The following is a 21,616-nucleotide window of genomic DNA, read 5'->3' as shown; positions in this document are numbered from 1 at the left end:
CTATTAAACTGTTTAGCTCCTGGAAGAGAGATGCAAGAGAAAAGTGACATACAATAGCTGATCAGAATTCCAGGGTCTGAATTAGCATTAGCCAGCCAAGAGAACCAGTGCTACATCACAAACGGGCGGATTCAAATTTTCCTGCTTAATCCTTCATCACTGGTTTCTGTGACATATGCTGAATAGAGAGTTCCCTCTCCTAAAAAGAGGAGAGTCCCTGTGTATTTTGATGTTTCAGACATGGAGGATGTGGGAACAATTGAGGATGTCCAAAGATGTAACTGGTCATTTCCCTTATTAAAATGCTGGATAAATTATTTGATTAATGAAGTTGAAGTGAAACAATCAGAAATTGAACTCTTTAATCAAGCCTTCAGTACAGATGGGAGAAGGCAAAAAAAAAACATATACTCTAAAATCCATTAATCACATTGATAATTAGGGTGAAGTGGTTTAAAATCAGTTTATTTTCTTATAGAACTTCACTTTTCACAGTCTCCAAGTCAATGGTTAAAATATATGGCTGGTTACTGAAAAGCATACTCTACTAGATCAACGACATTGCACATCTGAAGAACTGGTATAATTGCAATAGGACAATTTTCATCCAAGACCACCTCAGTATTACAGCATTCTTGTACTTTTTGTACATTTTACATTAACTAGCATTTATTCTGATGTAGAAGTCATTGTCAAATTGACTTGGTAATTAGTTTACTTTAAACTTCCTTAAAAAAATTAATGTTGAAGAAATGCTAACAATTATTTACTGTTAAATCAGTAAAGGATGTAATTGCTCCATTTAAGCCAAGTTTACAAATGGTGTATTAAGTAGGCTAAAGTACAATCCAGAGACTAAATGTTTCTTTTCGCAGAAACCTAAGAACAAGCTTTTCATTTGGGTACACATATTATTAAAAGTGGTCTTGGTATGATACATTAAAACTTGAAACAAATAACAAAATTGTAACTCGGTCTCTTATAAAAACCTCGATCTTCCTTAACTATCCCCTTTTCTGAAAGCTTTGTGATAAAAATATTAAACGTCAACATTGTATGATGCGATTAAGGGTCAATCAGTCTTTTCCATGCTAATTCAATTTTGTACAGGAGAGTCAGTTACAATTGACAAAAATCACGTACTTTTCATCAGTCATTTTAAGAAGCTTGTTAGTTTGGGTTGCATATGTGCATTAGAGAAGGGGGAGGAGAAATAGTGCAAAACTATTAAAAAAAAATTTGAAACAATGTGATAACAAGAATTATTAGTGACAGAACATTGAGTGTACACTCTGTTGCCATAAAGAATGATTACACAAATAACATTAGATAAATCACAAACTCAAAGAAGGTCAACTGTTTACAAATATTGCACTGTATAATCTTGTTCCTGTGACAAGTAGATTATTTTATTAGGATTTTTCTCCATGTCAAAACTATAAAATACTGACATATTCAACATGCTACAGTACAACAAATGTGACCAGAAAGAAGCAGGAGTTGTGATGACCCAAGAAAGAATTCTTCTGCATGGTGTGTGAACATACTTTAGCTCTTCTAAAGCTTTAGGAATCTCATCCAGTGGAGAAGGGGACAGGCAGCAGAACAATTAGATAAAGAAGCTACAGAGGAAAATTAAAGAAAATCGGTTAAACGGACATCAGATGAAAGGAGAAAAAAATGGAATAGAACCTAATAAATGACCAAGTGTACTTCCAGACCCTGGGATGAAACTGGGAACGTCATGCACCAGTGAAATATCTTGAACGAAAGGCAAGTTATTGGAATAAGGAAATCATCATAATTGTCAACTCACCCTCCTTAAACTGAAGATACTTAAAGGTGCAGTTGCCTTAGCGCTAGCTACCATCTGATAACTTGGCCACCTTCAACTGTGAATTTAGGTAGTAAGTGCCAGCAAAATATTCATCTGCAGCAGACATCACAGCAGAGCCCAACCCATGTCTCCATCTGCCAACCATGCATGTGCACTTTCCAGTAGGAATCAGTGGGTAGTGATCATGCGCAGGAATATCTGGCTGATGTTTTCCCTTCCTGACTGACTAAGGATAATCGCACAACTACAGCTATCCCAAATGAGATCAGCAAACTCAGCCTTCAGATTTACATAGCTTAATTACGCACCAGACCATTCAGCTACTGGGTCACTGGAAGCTATTTTTTTTTAATAGACAAGCACACAAGTTTGTATTTCCCCTAATAAATTCTTACAATTTTTAAATCACAAATTGGACTCTACATGAATATTTTTCCTCCCTGTGAAGATACCATTCCTCCCCAACCACACAAGATACTGTATGAACACCAGTGAAAATGTTGAACATAAGAAATATCCAACTCCTAGTTTCACAGTCAAAAGAATCAGGAGCATATGCAGGTTTACAGAAACAATAATTGACAAAGCAATACACTTTTTGCAAGCTCGTTCAGTAAGCCACATACAACAAACAATGCATTGACTGAACAACAGGAAAGGACAGACGGCAGCTTACACTGTAAATCAAAACTTCACACAATAAAACATTCCAATGTAAAAAATTATAAGATACATGTGAACACTATGAATTCACTCAGGATGCAGTATATTCAGATTCTGGCTCCCTACTATTGGGACATGATTACAACAGTGTGACGTGCACTTGTGGTTATCTTACTTGTGTAATATTTTGGTGGTACAAAAAAACATTTAACCACACACTACACAGAAAGGTCTTACAAAAACAGCCATTTGAATAAAATGTATCCGTGCTGGCACCATTATATTTATATGTGCTCTGGAATACTCAAGAGTGTGGCTATAACCAATAGCTTAGTATTTTATAATACTATCAGAAAATTAACCATTATTACTACACGACCATTTTAGGAAACCTAACAGCAATAAACATTTAGCTAAATACACATAACTCTAATCATGTCTTTTGAGATACAAAATTTGTTTGAAATATATTCAAGGATTTACTAATTCCACCCCATCCCCCCTCCCAAATCCCCATATAAATTCACAAATAGAAAGCAGGAAGCATAAAAAGGCATATAAATACATTGTTGTGTAGTACGTGTTCATATCTTTAAGTAAGGACTTCATACAAGCAATATAAAAATGACTGGTCAAGGTACACATATGTACGTAATGGTGCATCTTGGAGAAACTGCAATAAACATGTTCAGCAACAAGGTGATTAAGCAGCTGCAATTCATATAAAAATACAGAGAAATCTACATGAACTTAAAACATTTCTTAAGTGTTAACTGCATTAAAGTGGAGCACAGTAAATGCAAAAATAAATGTGGCATCTTGGTGAGCAAACTATTTGGCAGAGCCGAAAGCAAAGTAAAATTTGAGTGTGGTAGAGGCAGCTGGTGGAACACTTCACAGTGGGGAAACCAGACTGGCCTAGAAGTATTTCTGCCAGAGTTCTGAACCCTTCTGTTATCAAAATGGGTTAGATCAGAGGCCAGAGCACAGGCAACAAATCCTTTGGGCTATATATTCATCGCAAGAATACAAAAGTTCCAACTGCCATACTTACATGCATAGGTGAAAGTACAATCCAACTAGATTTGTGGGATATTAGTTATTCCGTGCAGAGCCAAGGATTACTGTGAAAACAAGGCAGAAGACATACAAAACAAAATAAAACTGCTGCTAGGGTAATCAGCTAAACATGGCCCAGGAAAGATGTGCAGTTAAAAGCACTTTCTTATGATTAACACGTCCTCAAGATTATGGATTAAGGACTAATGTTAAAATTTTGATTACCATAAAGTCATCAATAGAAAAATTTGTACTTACTGAATTCCAGTCCTGCTTCATTCCCCACCACCACCCCTTCCTACCAATTAAAATAGGAGTCATTGCTATAGTTTACTGGGGAAGGTCAGAGAAAGATGATTGGTTTTAATATGACTTGAGAATAATCGCCCAGGCATTTGGAGGTGCAACAGATTCTGATGCTGTCTCCATCTTCCTCTCGCCATGCCCCCATAATCTTCTCCATTATCACATACAATGTAAAGATAGAAACTGGCATTGAGGGTGGTCTTACCCAACTGAGACAAACTGAAGGACAAGTCGTTATTGAAAATGAACTAAAGAGCTACTGAGTTAACCAAACACAGTGCAGTTGATATTCAATGATACATTAACATTGTAAAGCTTGTCAGCATTGAAATTGATATTTATAGAAAAATATATACTAATATTTAGTATATACTCAGATGAGAATTCAACCCCAAGAAGAAACGTGAATTTCAAGATTACTGAATATCAGTTTAAACGCTAACCCCCAGTAAAGATATCTTTTAAAAGAGTTGTTTTTCTGATTTATAATTCCTATGTACTAAAAGATGACAAGTTTCATTCAAAGGTCAGATCCAATCTGTAAGGTGGTAAACTTTCATAAGTTTTAATGTGCAAAGTTTTCAAGTACATGTACAGTTAACTGCACTGCTGATTGAAATGTAAATGCTGAAGGTTAAATGCAGGTTGGTATTAAGACTGCTTCTGCACAGGCCAACATGGATATTAACATCTCTCTTTCCTGAGCCATGTTTGGCTGGTGAGCAAAACTGAAGCCTGCCATTGGAAGGTTTGAAGCTGTGTAACTCTGCTGTAGTAACATTAGTCCTTGTTTAAAATAGGTTGGTATGTTCAAAATAAGCAAGAGGCACTACCAAGACAAAAGAGAGCAGATACAAATCCATAGCAGCCACAGAGGAACAATAGTTGACTTCTCTTTGGAAAGGCATCAAAAGGAGAATCTATCCAATGGTGTATGGCATGAAAGGGTTAAAAGAAACAACTTTGACCTGTGTAGTCAGCACACTAAAAACAGGGACAAATATTACTTTAAATTCCATCTTATTAATAATAACTGAAGCATATCAAGGAAACTGGGAATATTAGATTAATTTTAGATGATCTGGAATGAACTTTTCTACTTCCTAAATAGGCTGCTGCTTATGGTAGCAATAGGCAAAAGAAAGTATACTATTTACTATCTGTAAACGAGTAAACTGGAAATCATCTCTTTCAGATTTGGTTCCTGCAACACTTCAAAATGGAAAGGGGTTGGGGAAATAGCTATGATATCCATCACTGCTCCCCAACTACATGGCTGACCACTCTCCTGTTCATAATAACTGTCCTATTATGTTAGCTTCTGTTTTCAAAGCATTAAGACTTCACCCTTTCTCCTCACTGCCCCCTCAGTTTGTTTCAATTTTAAGTTGTACCCCTCCTCCATTTCATGGAATGTTCTTGAAAGGATTTTCCTATATGAAAAGATAACTGTTAATGTTCTCTCAATTTTTTTTCTAAATGGATGGATATTCTGATGCCAGACACGTTACAGCTAAGCAGATGGATAGGTGACATCCTTGACTTGCCAGGGTTGCTTATGTGAAGCTTGCACTGCAATTAAAAAGGAAAAAAAAAATAAAACACACAATTAGAAATCATACCTCATAAATAAACTAATTTGTTGCATTCCAATACAGTTCCATAAGCAACAATTAAAAAACAAACCATTTTTATAAAAAGCTGCATTTAATTACAACCGCTAATAAGTAACTCATGCATTATAGCAAATTATATATGAGTTCCAAATGAAAAAAAAACAAAGCACAGGCACTTGAGAGATAACTGGTAAATTACACACCCAACCTAAATTCATGGCAGAATGATGTCATCAAATAGATTGACACTCAATACCCTCCCCAAAGTTATCAATTAGACTAATTAAAATAGCATCTAGATTCGGAAATTTAACTTAAGATACGGTTATGTTTGTGTAGTTTCAAGCTGGTGTTTTACAGGCCACAGCATTTTAAAAGTGATTCCTTTATGTTTTTCCACTTCTTTGGAGAATAAGTCATAATTTCACTACTCCCATTATCCCAATTGTTTATGTGGTGAAATATTGTTCGACAGTTTAGCCGAACAGAGGAATTTCAAAGGATTGAGCTATTAGATTAGGTTTAAGTTCCAACTATTTCCACACATTCCTGACAACTTCAGTTCCTAATGAGTACACTGTACCACTGAAAAGCAAGTACTGCATTCTGTGATGGCGTAAAGTTAGCTGTATGACCACTATTCTGCTGAGCTGCCCAATGTAGATTTAAATGGTTATACAGCTTGCATTATCGATCAAAAGAATCCTGTCTATTGATAAATTTGATCATAACAAATGCTGTACAGTTGAACTACGAATTTTTAATACTCATCTCTTAGCACCTTGGAAGAAAGCAAAGAGTTGAAGGTTAAGAAGGTCAGTATTACTTTTAAGCAAAATGAATGGAAACTTTGGCCCTTAATTTCCATGTGCATTCTAATGCATTCACATCATTAATTTGAGAATACAGATCTGTCACAGTTTAACTGAATGGCAGAATAGGCTTGGCGAGCTAAATGGCTTATTCCTGTTAATATGTTCCTAAGTAGGAGGATGGGTGTTGCAAAATGCTTTGGAGATATACCAGGTCCTTGTTTCTGCTCTCAGCTTCCAGGATCCATGTTTACAGATGAACCTTCAACCATTCTACCACACAAAGCACCCACATCAGCAAGACAGCAAGGCCAGGAACTTTCCTTGGACTCTTGAAGATGATGTTGGAAATATTTGTAAGATTTTTTTCCAGCCCCCTTTTAGAGGGGCCACAGGGGCTGACAGTTACTGACAGATTTGCAAACATGTTGAGACCCAACACCTTCCCCCCTACCCACCCACTGCCGACCCCCCCCCCCCCCCCCCCCCCCCCCCCCCCAAAATCCCTTTTTATGGTAGGCACATGAGATGGTGCCCATTGGGCATGATTGTTTTGGCAGACTCAATGGCAGAAGTTCCCAGTTCATATATCCCAGCACTAATTTCAGCTCTGTATATTTTCAGTCTCTCTAATTTTCAAGGAGAAAGTCAACAGGACCCCAACATTCAATATGGGCCAATAACATTTATTGCTTGTCATCTTCATAATTAATATATGTGTATGTGCCCGTGGTCAGAAATCACAGGTTTAATGTGTAACATTGAATAATTAAAATGCTAAAGTGATCAATTTCTGATTACTGGAAAATTCTTTACACTAGCAGCTGGTTATGCAGGTTTTGCTGCCTCTTGGAGGCTGGGGTACAATCCCATGAGTGTCTGCTGCCTTACAGCATATTAGTCAAGTGGCCAATCTTCCTAATACAAAAGGATAGAGTATGTACACTAATAGCTGGAATGGTCTTCACAACCAAACCCGTTTGTGCGCTGACCAGATGTTTCAATATGGGCTTTCAAACAGGATTCATCAGACAGCAATTAGGAGTGGCTCTCATCCCTCTCTCCAGTCAGAGGAGGCTGGAGTCAACTACAGTGCTTCCACTTATACTTAGATCAGAGACTGGTATAAAATTTAGTCAAAAAACTCTATTTCCAGCCTCATTTCAAAATGCTTTCAATAAACTAGAGGTGATTTAGGAACACTTCACAAGACATGTCAGTCATGGTAATAAAGGAACACCTAGGGAATAAGCATCAATATGAAAAATGAAAATGAAATTGGATTGGATAGCCTACAATTTGATCCCAATCATATGGAATTAGTTTAACACTAGGGGCTTAGAAATGCCCATTAATTACTTTCCATATTTTGTCTGAGGAATGAAGCTATTACATCATGCAACTTGAAGATAGCAGATATCCTGAACAGTTTTCTGCATCAGTATTCACAGAAGAAGCTGTTGATCCGCTCTCAGGAGTGTGGTTGATTTTTTTTTTAGGAATAACAAAGAACAATCAGGATAACAGCAATTATTGATGATGACGTGATGGTAACATTAAAAAACATGAACAAGAATTAGGCCCCAGGCTACAAGGCCCTCCACACAAATGACCAATAACATTGGTTATGAAAGGGATTCATTAGAATCTGGAGTAGGAAAGAAAGGAACATCACACCTATATTTTTAAAAACGGCAAAAGGGCTGTCCTGGCAGTTACAGGCCAGTGAGGCTGATGAGGTCCTGAGTGTAACATTAGGAGATTCTCCTGAAGAAAGGGATTTTGAAATATGAGAAGAGTATGAGCTCATTAGAATAGGTCGGTGTGGCTTGATAGGGGTAAATGCCATGCTTGATAAAATTGTTTGAATTTGTGAGGAGGTAATAGGAACTCCATGGAAATTCTTTACAGTTTCACATTGAAGCTTAGCCCATACGGTAGCAAAGCATGGAATAGTTGAGCAGTTAATGAACTGGATTAGCAACGAGCTGCATCAAAAGGAGACAGAGTAATCATCAGAGTGCTGTATTGGAATGATAGAAAATAACTACTGAGGGACTCCAACATCAAGTTGCATTGGGACCCTCACAATTCATGTTGTACAGTATATTGATGATTTGAAAATGGGGATAGAAGCAAAATTGTCACAATTTGCCAATAACATGAAGGTGGTGGTGGTGGTGGGGGGGGGGTTTACAAACAACCAAGAGCATGCACAAAGGGACCTAAATAATTTGGGCTGAGAAATAACAAATGAAATTCAATTTCAATCAGAGCAAAGTGATGACACTATAGCATATATTTAGATGATAAACTAATTGGTAGTAGGCACAAGAACAAGATTTGGGAGCATTGGTAGATAGATCATTGAAGTGTGGAGCAGTGGTAAATAGGAACTTGGGTTGTATAACGCATGAAACAGAACACAAATCATAGGATGTGACAATGAGTCTATATAACATAATGGTTTATCTTGATCTGGAGTAGTGTGTGCAGTTCTGATTGCCTTATTGTAGGGAGGACATCACTGAAACATTGAAAAACTTGCAGCAAAGAGCTACTTGTCTGATACCTCATGACAAGGAGTTGAAAATGTTCACAATGGAGAAGACCGAGAAGGAATCTTAAAGTATTCAAAAATTCCTTAAGGATACTGATGAGTTGAACCCAGAAAACCTTTTTCCCCATGCTCTTAAAAATGACACAGCTGGAAGCCCAGAGAAGGGAAGGTGAATGTACAGATCAGATATAACTATTTCACATGAGTGGCAAAGGATTGTCTAGTGAGACAATTGAGATTGAGAGGAGTAGGATTGACATCCAGCAAGAAAAAAAATTGAGGGATCTGATAGTGAACTATGCATTCTGCCAGTTGGACTAACATTTTTCCCCTATATTTATATGCTCCTAAGTTATTAATCTTGTATTTGTTTATGGTATAGCCTATTCTAACCAGTGCACAGACACTGATTCTATCCTGATATGGCACAAGTTTAACTAATAAACACTAGAATTTCCATACACGCATTACAAAACAGCTTAAATGCACTGTTTAGAGGACAAACATATGGAATCGTGCAACAGATCACACTTGATAAATTTACTTAATCAGTGCACAGTGTAAGCAATATAATGATAGCATTAGTGATTGAAAAGTTACTTTAATGATGTAGACATGCAAATAGTAAAATAATGAAAGCAGCGCAAACAATGTTAAGTCCATACAACATGGAGCAATACTGTGGTAAGTCAAAGCACCTGTAAAAAAGGAGGGAGCTGGAGAATCACCTGTAGATAGCTGCACCCCACAACTCTTCATCTGGTATTGCCCCACTATACTAGTGATAGGAAACGAGATTTTTCCTGTCACAGACTTTTCCCTAGTGTGAACTCCATGTGAAAGGAATACATTATGTTGCCAAATCTATCAGAGAGTATTTATTCCTGCGATTGGAAAGTACATAGATTACACTTTATTATGTCTTAAAGTCACTGGTTATAAACATTCATATGAAGAAGCAGGAAATATGGAAATAATTCAAACCTATTTCCTAATCTTCCCATCCCTATGAAATAATCCATTTTTTAAGCATGTTCCAGGCCACATGTTAGATTCCAGTAGTAACTGAACTTCAAAAATAATCTGAAATGTTTTGATAGACATCAGCAAGTAAGCAAGCAACATTTCCTCCTTCAATGTAATAATTAAAGCTGATAAGATGAAAACTTGCTTTTAAAAACTAGCAATTCAAACATACCACCAGGGGCGTGGGATTATTGATAGAATCCATATTCAGTAACATTCCAGTTACTACTGTTTGTGATTAAGGTCGTTACACAAGAGGTAAAAGCAGGGATAGACCAAACAGCCCATCGGGCCTGTTCTGCCATTCAACATGATCATGGCTGATCTTAAACTCCACTTTTCCACACCCACCCCCCACCACCCCAAATCTCTCAGATTCCCTGAGAGCCCAAAAATCTATCCATCCCAGCCTTAAATATAGTCAACAATGCAGCATCCACAACACTCTGGGCTACAGAACTCCAAAGATTCACTACCCTTTGAGTGAAGTAATTTCTCCTTGTCTCAGTCCTAAACGATCAATCCCTTATCCTGAGCTTGTGCCCTCTTGTTTTAGATTCCATGACGAGCGGGAACAGTGTCTCAGTGTCAATCTTATCAGGCCCCTTCAGAATCTTGTATGCTTCAATGAGATTGCCTCTCATCCTTCTGAATTCCAGATAATACAGGACCAATTTCCTCAGCTCTCAGCATTGGACCCCCTCATCTCAGGGACCAATTTAGTGAACCTTTGCTGTACCACCTTCAATGTAAGCATACCTTCCCTTAAATATGGAAACCAAAACTGCACACAGTATTCTAGAAGTGATCTCACCTAAGACCTGTACAATTGTACCACAACTTTTTTATTCCTGCACTCCAATCCTTTTGCAATAAAGGCCAACATGCCATTTGCCTTCCTATTTGCTTGCTAGACCTGCATGCTAACTTGTGTTCCTTGAGCACACCTAGGTGTCTTTGAAAATCAACATTTACAAGTTTCACACCTTGTAAAAAAACATTATTCTTTTCTGCAAAGTGAATAACTTCAAACTTACCCACAGTATAATCCATCTGCCATCTTGTTGCCCACTCACTTAACCAGTCTATATCTCTTTGTAGCCTCTCTGTGTCCTCCCCCGCCCCACAGCTTACCTTTCCATCTAGCTTGGTATCATCAGGAAAATTAGATATATTACTCTCTGTCTCTTCATCCCAAGTCATTAATATAGATTGTAAATAGCTCAAGCCCCCGCACTGATCATTGCGGCACTCTACTAGGCAAAGCCTGCCAAATTGAAAATGCTTTGTTTATGTCCACTCTCTGCTTCTTTCCGTTAACCAATCCTCTATCCATACTAATATATTACCACCCAGCTCCACGAGCCCTTTCCTTGCCTACTAACCTTTCCTGTGGCACTTATCGAATACCTTTTGGAAATCCAGGTATACTGCATCTTCTGGTTCCCCTTTATCTACCCTATTTGTCATATCCTTAAAAAAGTCTAATACATTTATCAAACAGGATTTCCCTTTTACAAAATCATGCTGACTTGGTCTAATCATGCTTTACTTTTCCAAGTGCATTGTTAAGACTTCATTATTAATAATTTAGAGCATTTTCCCAACAACTGATGTGAGGCTAACTGGCCTGTAGTTCCCATTTTCTCTCTTCCTCCTTTCTTGAAAATGGTGTAACGTTTGCCAACTTCCAATTTGATGGGACCATTCCCAAATCTAAGGAATTTTGGGAAATCATGGCTAGCACGTCCACTATCTCTGCAGCTATCTCTTTTAGTACCCTAGGATGTAGACAATCAGGTCCCAAAGATTTTTTGGACTTTAAACCCTTAAGTTCCTCAGGCTAATGTCATTGGCCCAACCAGCTTCAGCAGCTTCATCAGTATCTTGCCTTCCATCACAAGGTCAGAATGGGGATGTTCGCTGATGATTGCACAATGTTCAGCACCATTCGCGACTCCTCAGATACTGAAGCAGTCCAAGTCCAAATGCAGCAAGACCTGGACAATTTCCAGGCTTGGACTGACAAGTGGCAAATAACACTGGCCAGACAATGATCATCTCCAACAAGACAGAATCTAACCATCATCCCTTGACATTCAATGGCATTACCATCGCTGAGTCCCCCGCTATTAACACCCTGGGGTTACCAATGACTAGAAAACTCAAATGGACTAGCCATATAAATACTGTGGCTAAAAGAGCAGGTCAGAGGCTAGGAATTCTGTGGTGAGTAACTCACCTATTGATTCCCCGAAGCCTGTCCCCCCTCTACAAGGCACAGGTCAGGAATGTGATGGAATACTTTCAACTTGGCTCGATGAATGCAGCTCCAACAACACTCAAGAAGCTTGACAACATCCAGGACAAAGCAGCCTGCTTGATTGGCACCCCATCCACAAACATTCACTCTACCACCAATGCACAGTAGCTGTGCAGTGTGTACTACCTATAAGGGGAGATGGTGGCATAGTGTCATTGTCACTGACCTGGTATTCTAGAGGCCCAGAGTAATGCTTTGGGGACCTGGGTTCAAATCCCAACACAGCAGATGGTGAAATTTGAATTCAATAAAGTCTGGAATTAATATATGACCATGAAACCCTTCTGGTCCTTATCTGGTCTGACTACATGTGACTGTGGTTGACTCTTAAATGAACAAGGGCAATAAATGCCTATGTCTGAGTGAATAAATAAAAAGATGAACTAACAGCAGGAACTCACCAAGGCTCCTCTGCAGTTAAGTAGCTCACCACCAGCTTTTCAAGGTGTGGGCAATCATCCCATGAATGAAAAGTTTCCAATACTTTTTCTTTGCTGATATTACCTTAATTTCCTCACTCTTATTAGTCACTAGTCAACCACTATTTCAGGTATCCAACTTGTGTCTTCTACTATGAAGAAAGACATAAAATATTTGTTCAATACCTGTGCTATTTCCTCATAATTTGTCTCTGCTTCTAAGGGACTAACATTTATTTTAACTATTCTCTTCCTTTTTATATACTTATAAAAGCTCTTACAATCTGCTCTTACATTTCTGGCTGTTCACTCTCATATTCTATGTTTTCCCTTTCTAATCAACTTTTTGATGGCCCTTTGCTAAAATTGAAGTCAATAGGAATCAGGGAAGAACGCTCCACACTGGGGTCATACCGAGCACAAAGGTTATGGTCGTTGGAGGCCAGAATTCCTCAGAATGGTGCCCTATGTCCAGTCATCCTCAGTTGCTTCATCAATGACCTGCCCTCTATCAGAAATGGGAATGTTTGCTGATGATGAGTGTTCAATACAATTCACAACTCCTCAGATACTGAAGCAGTCCGTGACCGCTTGCAGCAAGACTTGGACGACATTCAAGTAACATTCACGCCACATAAGTGGCAGGAAATAACCGTCTCCAACAAGTCAGAATCTAACTATCTCCCTTTGACATTCAATGGTTTTTTTATTGCTGAATCCATCTCCAACATCTTGGGGTTTACCATTAACCAGAAATTGAACTGGACCAACCATATGAGTATTGTGGCTACAAGAGCAGGTCAGAGACTGAGAGTTCAACATTGGATAACTCACCTCCTGACTTCCCAAAGCCTGTCCATCATCTCAAAGGCAGAAGTCAAGAGTGTGATGGAAATCTCTCCACTTAGCTGAAAACCATCCAGGACAAAGCAGCATCCACAAGGAGTGCACAGTGGCAGTGTGTACCATCTACAAGATGCACTTCAGCAATTTGCCAAGGCTTATTCAATGCCACTTGCCATACCTGTGACATCTACCATCTAAAGGACAAGGGCAGCAGGCACATTCGAACAGATCACCTACTAATCCCACACCTCCATGTGCCATAACATCCTGACTTGGAACTATATTCTATAAGTCATTCCTTCATTGTAACTCAGTCAAAAATCTGAAAATCCCTTCCTGACACCATTGTGGGTGTAATTACACCATAAGGACTGCAGCGGTTTAAGAAGGTAGCTCACAACCAACTTCTCAAGGGAAAATTATGGATGGGCAATAAATGCTGGTCTTGCCAGTGACGCCCACATCCTATGAACAAAAAACTCATCCCATCCAGGTGATTATTTCTCATGTGAGAGACTACGCCTCAAAAACCAACAGGCCATTCAATAATGGGGTGCCCAGCCCTATCTATTCCTTACCTGACATCTACACAGGGCTGTCAGTCCTATCCTGGCTGAGACCTGCTAACTTCTTAAGAACATTAAAGGATTGAATGACAGGTATCCTTGGCTCTATAATGTGCAATGCCTTGCTTAGGAACTTCATTTATTCAGTAAGCCATCTGGGAGCTTTTCATATGTTTCTAGTGAAGAATGTAATAACATCGTGGAAGCTTAGCCAGTGGTATGGCACAGGTTTGTGCATGAAATAATACGTTCACAATTTTATTCCAATAGCAAGTCATATCCAATCCCTATGTGAATTCTAAATGTTAGTCACATCACTTTTGAGCAACACCAAGCAGAGGAAAGATGTGGGACAAGTTTTACCTGGCCGCCAACAGGCATCACCTGGTGGCTAATACAGACCAGTTAAGACTGCAAGCCAAGATCATTCACCTAGCAACTTTGTTCACATGAACAAATGGCCCATTTAGAGAAAAGTAGGAGAAAAAGAAACAGATAAAAATGAGAGTAAATCTATTTTGCAAAAGAAAATCATCGTAGAAATATACCAAGTGCTTAATGAATTAAAATCTTAAGTAGTTCAAAGATACTAACAAGCTGCTGTAAAATCAAGTTACGAATGAGCAAAAACCATCTCAATGACTGCAGGGCTCCCCACTCCCTGTGACTACCATTTACTAAATTGTTTTATGACTTTAAATAATCTAGCTGTAATCACTTAAATTTTCATTTTCACAACTGTAAATGTGTCTATTATTAAACAGTGGGGTAGACCTTTGTGCAATAGTGTAAAACAGGTGATTGTAATTTGGCAGCCCATCTTACAATCATTAAGTCAATAAAAATAAAAAAGGAGAAGATGTGAGAAAAGCTACTGACTCGCTATCGTCTGATCTACACTACTGCACAAAATCAAAACCTACCCCAGTATATAGGAACTCAAACATTTATACAGCAAGTTACTCTTCACACCTACACAGTTCCACCTCATTTTTGACCTAAAATTATTTAAATAATTTCCCATAATCTAATACTATTGCCAATTGCAGAAAGAATTTGATACTCTAGCAGTCATGATCGCACAAAAAGAGTACAATCCTCTTCTGAAAATGCGCATCAGCACTGAACAGAGACAGTGGAAACCAACCCAAGAAACCCTGGAATGCTACAAAACAAACACCCTATAATCTCTCACATTTTTCATGTGGGGTCATACAAATTAATTCAATATTAAATTTTACAAACTGCTCAATTTGATTCTCACTTAATAAGAAACACCAAACCTGTTAGATGCAAGGACGCAGAGATTCACAGTTCAATCTCTGCTGTGAGTTCACTCACTCTCCAGCTCTTATTACATTAAATGTTCTACTTTCATCATTTAGAAAACAGACTACTGAAGCTGTTATACAAGAATAAAGTTGAAACAATCTATACAGGGATATTTGTGGCTAAGAGACAGGCCAGGTTACAAGGTATAATGAACCAACACAAGAGCATTTCTAGAGTGGTATGTATAGGAGACCTACCTGGTAGCAAGTTTTAACACATATATTTTGTGAATAAATATTACAATTTCTAGCCATTTGACACCTAAATTGTGCTTTTCTCCCCTTTCACTTGAAGATTAAAATCAAATCAGGAAATTTCTGTAGAAGATGTAAACACGAAAAAGAAAAACACCCAGCATTTTAAATGCATTGAAAACTGACATACTTCTTCTTATCCTTGTCCTTCTTGGTTGTCTGGGAAGCTTGCTGAGCCTGTGATTGAAGCAGCTGAGTTGCTGCTTTCCTCTTATTGAATGCATTCATTTCATCCTCTAGGTCCTTCTTCTTATCTTCAAGTTTCTTCTTCTCATCTTGGTGAGTCTTCTTCAAGTGATCAAACTTCTCATGAAGCTGTGAACACACAATATACCATGCGCTTCAAACATGTACAACCAAGTGGGTGAATAATTGTAATAAGGAAACTTGTTGATGTATGAATACAAGCCCTTGGTGTACTATAGACTAGTGACCCAGAAGTTGTGAACTCTCTAAATCTCACCATAGCAAATTATGAAAGCAAAGTCAGTAAAATCTGTGAACTGTGGACTACCACCAAAAGGAAAACGGAGCATAAAAATACCAAATTGTCATGAGAAGGATTGTTAAAGGAAATCTTGCACCCCTATCTATCCATGACTCCAATCCCACACAGTGGTTGTTTTTTCAATTCCCTCTCAGCTCAGTGTAACATAGGACAGTTAATAAATGTAATCTTGCCAGATTCACACACATCCCAAAGCTTTTTTTTAAAGAAAGTCCTCCACTATTCTAAGTTTGCTTTTTTAAACCAGGTTTTCGCCCTTTCAACCCTGAAAGAGGCATTTCATGTTAAAGCATGATTTCCTAGGCACCAGCACTCTTCATCCAAGCAAACAATCTGTGTAAACTAGGCAGCAAGTGTCTGCAAGGTTATATGATTTTGGCAAAAGAGGCATCACATTTGAAAAACAAGCAATTTCTATCAGGAGATATTGGATACCTCACAGAAGCAGGAATTCTGCAGTAACCCCAGTGCCCCAATTAAACTTGGGGAATAGCACAGATCATGTATTTTGCTGTCCTCAGCACCAGGTGGTATAGAAACTTCAGAAACTGACCAAAAACTTCACTGGACCAGAAATACTGTGGCTAGAAAAGCAGGTCCAAGGTTGAGAATTCTGCAGCAAATAACTCACCTCCTGACTCCCTAAAGCCTGTCTAGAAGCTACAAGTCAGGAGTGTGATGGAATACTCTTCACTTGCCTGGATGAGTGCAGTTCCAACAACATTCAAGAAGCTCGACACCATCCAGGACAAAGCAGCTGCTTGACTGGCACCCCATCATTCGCTCCCTCCAGCACTGATGCACTGTGGCAGCAGTGTGTACCATCTACAAGATGCACTTGCAGCAACTCAAGACTTCTTTGTCAACACCTTCTAAATCTGCACCAGCCGCCACCTAAAAGGACAAGGGCAGCAGCCGCATGGCAACACCACAACCTGTATGGCCTCTCCAGGTCACACACCATCCTGAATTTGAAATATAATCACTGTTCTTTCATCGTTGCTGGGTCAAAATCCTGGAATTCCCTCCCCAGCAGCACTCTGGGTGCACCACACTGACTGCATTGGTTCAACAAAGTAACTTACTATTACCATCTCGAGGGCAATTAGGGATAGGTAATAATTGCTGGCCCTGCCAATGACACATCATCCCATGAAAGAATAAGAAATAAAAGGTTCACTGAATCACAGTTTTGCTTAAAATTGATATTAAAAGTAGATTAATAAATTATCATTGAAGTCACTGTATTTTACAGCTTCTTTAACCTTTCCTTATTGTTCAGCTGACATCAAGCTTCTACTAAAACATCTTAAAACTTAGGCAATGCATTAAAAATTGCAGAATAGGTCACCACTTTGAATCACAAAATAAATTGGAAACTCCTATGCTAAGCTTTGCTCATGGAAATATCCATTTTAAAAAAGAATATTTTGTCTATGATGGGATAGAAGTTTTCAATGTTAAATGCCATTCAACAGTACATGCCGTAGCATATGTGTTTATGACAGAAAAGCTGTTTGAGTCTAGCCACTAAGCATGGCTGTGAAGTAGCCCAAATCGCTGGGATTCAACTGTATCACAATCTTTTAAAAAATATTTTGTACTTCCAGGTTTTCCAAAGCTCCCGCTCACTAGCAGCCCTTCCTTTATTCTCCCACATTGGATCATTCATCATCCAGGTGCTGCCCCCTGCACCACCACACCCCCACCGCCCCCCTCCCATCCCAAACTGACTTACGCTTTCTTTGTCTTCCCATACCTTGGGCCTCCTGCACCCCCATTAGCACACAGTGCCCCTCCCCACCCTTCTGAAGCATTGTTGGTTGGTGAATGGGCCATCATTTCTCTTTTTTGCACCACTACCTGATGAGTAGTTGGGTGTGGCCCCTACATATTATTCAGCCAATATGATATCCAGCCAACATTTCCACCCTACTTCCAGGCCAATCACTGCCCCCTTAACAACATCCCTCAGGCCAGAGAAAAACAGGTACTTGCCCCCCATCAATCCCCCAAGTACAAGTTCTACCTCCTTCTCAGCTTCTTTCAGCTCAGCCTCCTTCTCTTTCACCCTCATGACGAACATCTGTCTCATCTCCTCTTCCTTTTTTTGAAGCTCAGTCAAGAATTCATTTCTCTTTGCTTCGTAGGTCTCCTGTAGGCTAAGGTTAAAAAAAACACAGAAATACAATTGAGACTGTTTTCAACCTATGTAAACATACTTTAAATGCACGCAGTTGTTTTTCCAGGAAAAGATTTTTACTTGGCTCTGTCCCATACTAGCAAGTTAAAATATAGATTTAATCCATTAAAAAGATAAAAACAGCCTTTGTAACCAAATGTTGAATGCCACAATTTTAAAAATAAACAAATGAAGTATTGTACGTGAACTGATATTAAAAACATCACATGCAAATTGCAAATAACTACAGCACAAAAATGTGGTTTCTGGATTATCCCCAATTGAATGGAGATAATTTGAAGACACAATTGGGCCTCACGAGCATCCAAAATTTTGGGTGTCCTGCACATTTCCCAAGCACCAATCCCACTCAGACATAAAATTAATCCTACTGGATTAAAATACATAATTCAAAAGCTATTTCCTTGTTTATTTTCTATCTTTGATCCACCTCTCCAGAATATACTTTTTTTGCTGGAATATAGCACCAAAGGCACGGGGAGCTTGGAACTATTCCTTAGTCCCAGAACCTAAAGGAGGAATCATCCCAGAATTGCACTGTGCAGTGGCAGGTGTGAAAAACGATGTTTTATCCGCCGGCCACAATGGTGGCTTTTTGCACCATATCGTCCTCTTCCCGCCTCAAATTATGCAGTCACGCCGTCTCGCTGGTGGGTGGCATCCGATTTGCCCGCCATGCTGTTACCTCGCCACTTCCTCACTCCGGTTGCCATATTAAACCACAGCAATGTGCACACTTCTCAATGCTTGCAGCCCAAGACTGCTCCGGTGAAGACATGGCCCTAAAAGCTAAGAAGAGTGCAGGCTCCTGATTTAGTGACACAGCCCTGGAATGCCTTTTGGATGCTGTGGAGGCCCACCACGATGTCCTCTACCCACGCTCTGGCCTCAGGAGGCTCATCAGTCTCACCACTCCAGTTTGGGAGACTGTGGCAGAGGTGTTCTGTGCCAACGCTGCACACAAGAGGTCGGCCATCCATTGCAGGAAAAGAATGAATGATCTCATCTTTGCCATCAGGGTAAGTCAACCATTTCATCACTCTCAACTCACCCACTCACAAACCCATCACACATTCACTGGCATCTCACTCACTGCCAGCTCAAGAGACATCGCCACTCATTCTCTCACATAAATCCTCAGATCTCCATCCAGCCTCATCTCCTCTAGAGATCGTCTCCACATCCTGTCCATGGCTCTACTCAGCACAGCCGCACACCTGGCATCATTCTCATTTAGCTTCATATGGGCCTTGCTCACATTCTCGCCATCTGTCTTTATGCAGGACAAGATCTCGCGCGATCACTGGGAGAGGTCCCAAACCAGGGTGGAATGCTGGACATCAAGGTCCTCACCCTGTTCATCCCTCTATCAACGCTACTCTGAGTCCTCTGTTCTGTGTGTAATGTGGCTGCCAAGCATTAATAATCTCCACTTTCTCTCCTAGGCACATCTATCATATCGCCCTCAGGCAATCTTGGCCCCAACTCCAACGCTGAGAGGACCTTGGATGAGGATCCTGAGGGCAGCACCATTGAAGACCCGTCGTGGCGCTCACACACCCTCCACCAGCGCTGTGACACACACCTCGATGGGACCTAGATGTAGAGTAGCCTCAGGACCACAATCTGGTAAACACAGCACACAATCTGTTCCACAGCAAGCAGAGTTAGGGACATCCGAGGACGCCGGCACTCGGAGGACTACTGAGGGCAAGGAGTTTGCTGAGTTCAAGCCAGATGATGAGCCTCGGGACTCGATGCTCAGTTGTTGGAGCTGCAAAAACAATCACGGGAACATCAGGATGGGACATCTGGTGCACTTCTCAGATTGCAAGGGATGACCGAGGAGTCCATCCATCTCAAGTTGGAGGTGTTTGCGCCGTCATGCCAATGCATGACAGCGCAAACATGGGGCAAGGGATCAAATTTGAGAAGATGTGGTAAACCAAAGAGTCAAGACAAGGCAAGAGAAAACGGTAGTAACATGGGAAATGACAAACAGACCATGACAGGAAGGGACAAAGGGTGCAAATCTAAGAGTAAAAATAAAAAGGTCAAAACTAAAGGCTCTATATCTAAATGCACGTAGCAGTCAAACAAAACAGATGAACTGATAGTGCAAACAGAAGTAAGTAAGTACAATCTGATAGCCATTACAGAGATATGGTTACAGGATGACATAGATTAGGACCTGAATACTGAAAGGTTCGTGACATTTAGGAAGGACAGGAAGTTAGGAAAAGGTGGAGGGGTGGCTCTATTAATTAATGACGGTATTAGCACATTAGAGAGGGATGACCTAAGTTCACGAAACCAGGATGTAGAAGTGGTTTGGGTTGAGATGGGAAATGATAAAGACAAGAAGTCACTTGTGGAAGTGGTGTATAGGCCGCCTAATTGTAACTACACAGTAGGACAGTATAGAGAAAATGGGAACTTGACAGAAAGGTACAGCAATAATCATGGAGGATTTTAATCTACATATAAACTGGAAAAATCAGATGGCAAAGGTAGTGTAGATGAGGAGTCCCTAGAAGGTTTTCGGGATGGTTTCTAGGAACAGCAAGTTCTGGACCTAACTAGAGAGCAGGCTATACTAGACCTGGCATTGAACAACGAAATTGGATTAATTGATAACCTCATTGTGAAGGCACCCCTAGGTGGCAGCAATCATAATATGATTGAATTTTACATTCATTTTGAGGAAGAAACGAATACGTCCAAGGCCAATATTTTAAACTTAAATAAGGGCAATTTTGAGGGCATGAAAGCAGAGTTAGCTAAACTGAACTGGCAGATGAGGTTAAGAGATAGGTCAATAGAGGTTCAGTGGCACACAGTTAAAAGGATATTTCAAAATACACGGAATATATACATTCCAATGAGAAAGAAAAATTCCAAGGGAAAGGCCCACCAGGGCACTTAGAAAAATTCAAGGCAATCAGGCAGTCAATATGGTTTTGTACAAGGGAAAGCATGTTTAACCAATTTATTGGAGTTCTTTGAAGAAGTCACATGTGCTGTGGATAAAGGTGGATGTACTGTACATAGATTTTCAGAAGGCATGGTAAAGTGCCAGATCAAAGGTTATTGCGGAAAATAAAAGCTCATGGTATTGAGAGGGGCGGGTGGGGGTAACATACTGGCATGGATAAAAGATTGGCTAGCTAACAGGAAACAGAGAGTAGGCTTAAATGGGTCTTTTTTCTGCTTGGCAGGATGTGATGAGTGGTGTGCCACAGGGATCAGTGCTAAGGCCTCAACATTTTACAATTTATATAAATGA

General features: G+C 39.6%; 1 protein-coding gene across 5 annotated transcripts in view; it reads right to left on the bottom strand.

The window, feature by feature from the left end:
* Positions 1 to 449: 449 nt before the first annotated feature.
* The window catches only part of LOC121276384 (septin-11), a 100,801-nt gene continuing 79,634 nt past the window's right edge, over positions 450 to 21,616 (bottom strand). For 3 of the 5 annotated variants that reach the window (XM_041184754.1, XM_041184726.1, XM_041184746.1), the window contains 3 exons: positions 18,157 to 18,289; positions 15,750 to 15,934; positions 450 to 5,437 (listed from right to left, as the gene is read on the bottom strand). In XM_041184754.1, the coding sequence (XP_041040688.1) occupies positions 5,422 to 5,437; positions 15,750 to 15,934; positions 18,157 to 18,289 (334 nt within the window). In that variant the 3' untranslated portion in view covers positions 450 to 5,421. The remainder of the gene's footprint in view (positions 5,438 to 15,749; positions 15,935 to 18,156; positions 18,290 to 21,616) is intronic. The other 2 variants (XR_005942649.1, XM_041184737.1) reach the window with 2 other exon arrangements.

This window comes from Carcharodon carcharias, chromosome 1 (assembly GCF_017639515.1).
Source record: "Carcharodon carcharias isolate sCarCar2 chromosome 1, sCarCar2.pri, whole genome shotgun sequence".
In the NCBI taxonomy this organism is placed as follows: domain Eukaryota; kingdom Metazoa; phylum Chordata; class Chondrichthyes; order Lamniformes; family Lamnidae; genus Carcharodon; species Carcharodon carcharias.
This window is presented reverse-complemented; position numbering and strand designations above follow the sequence as displayed.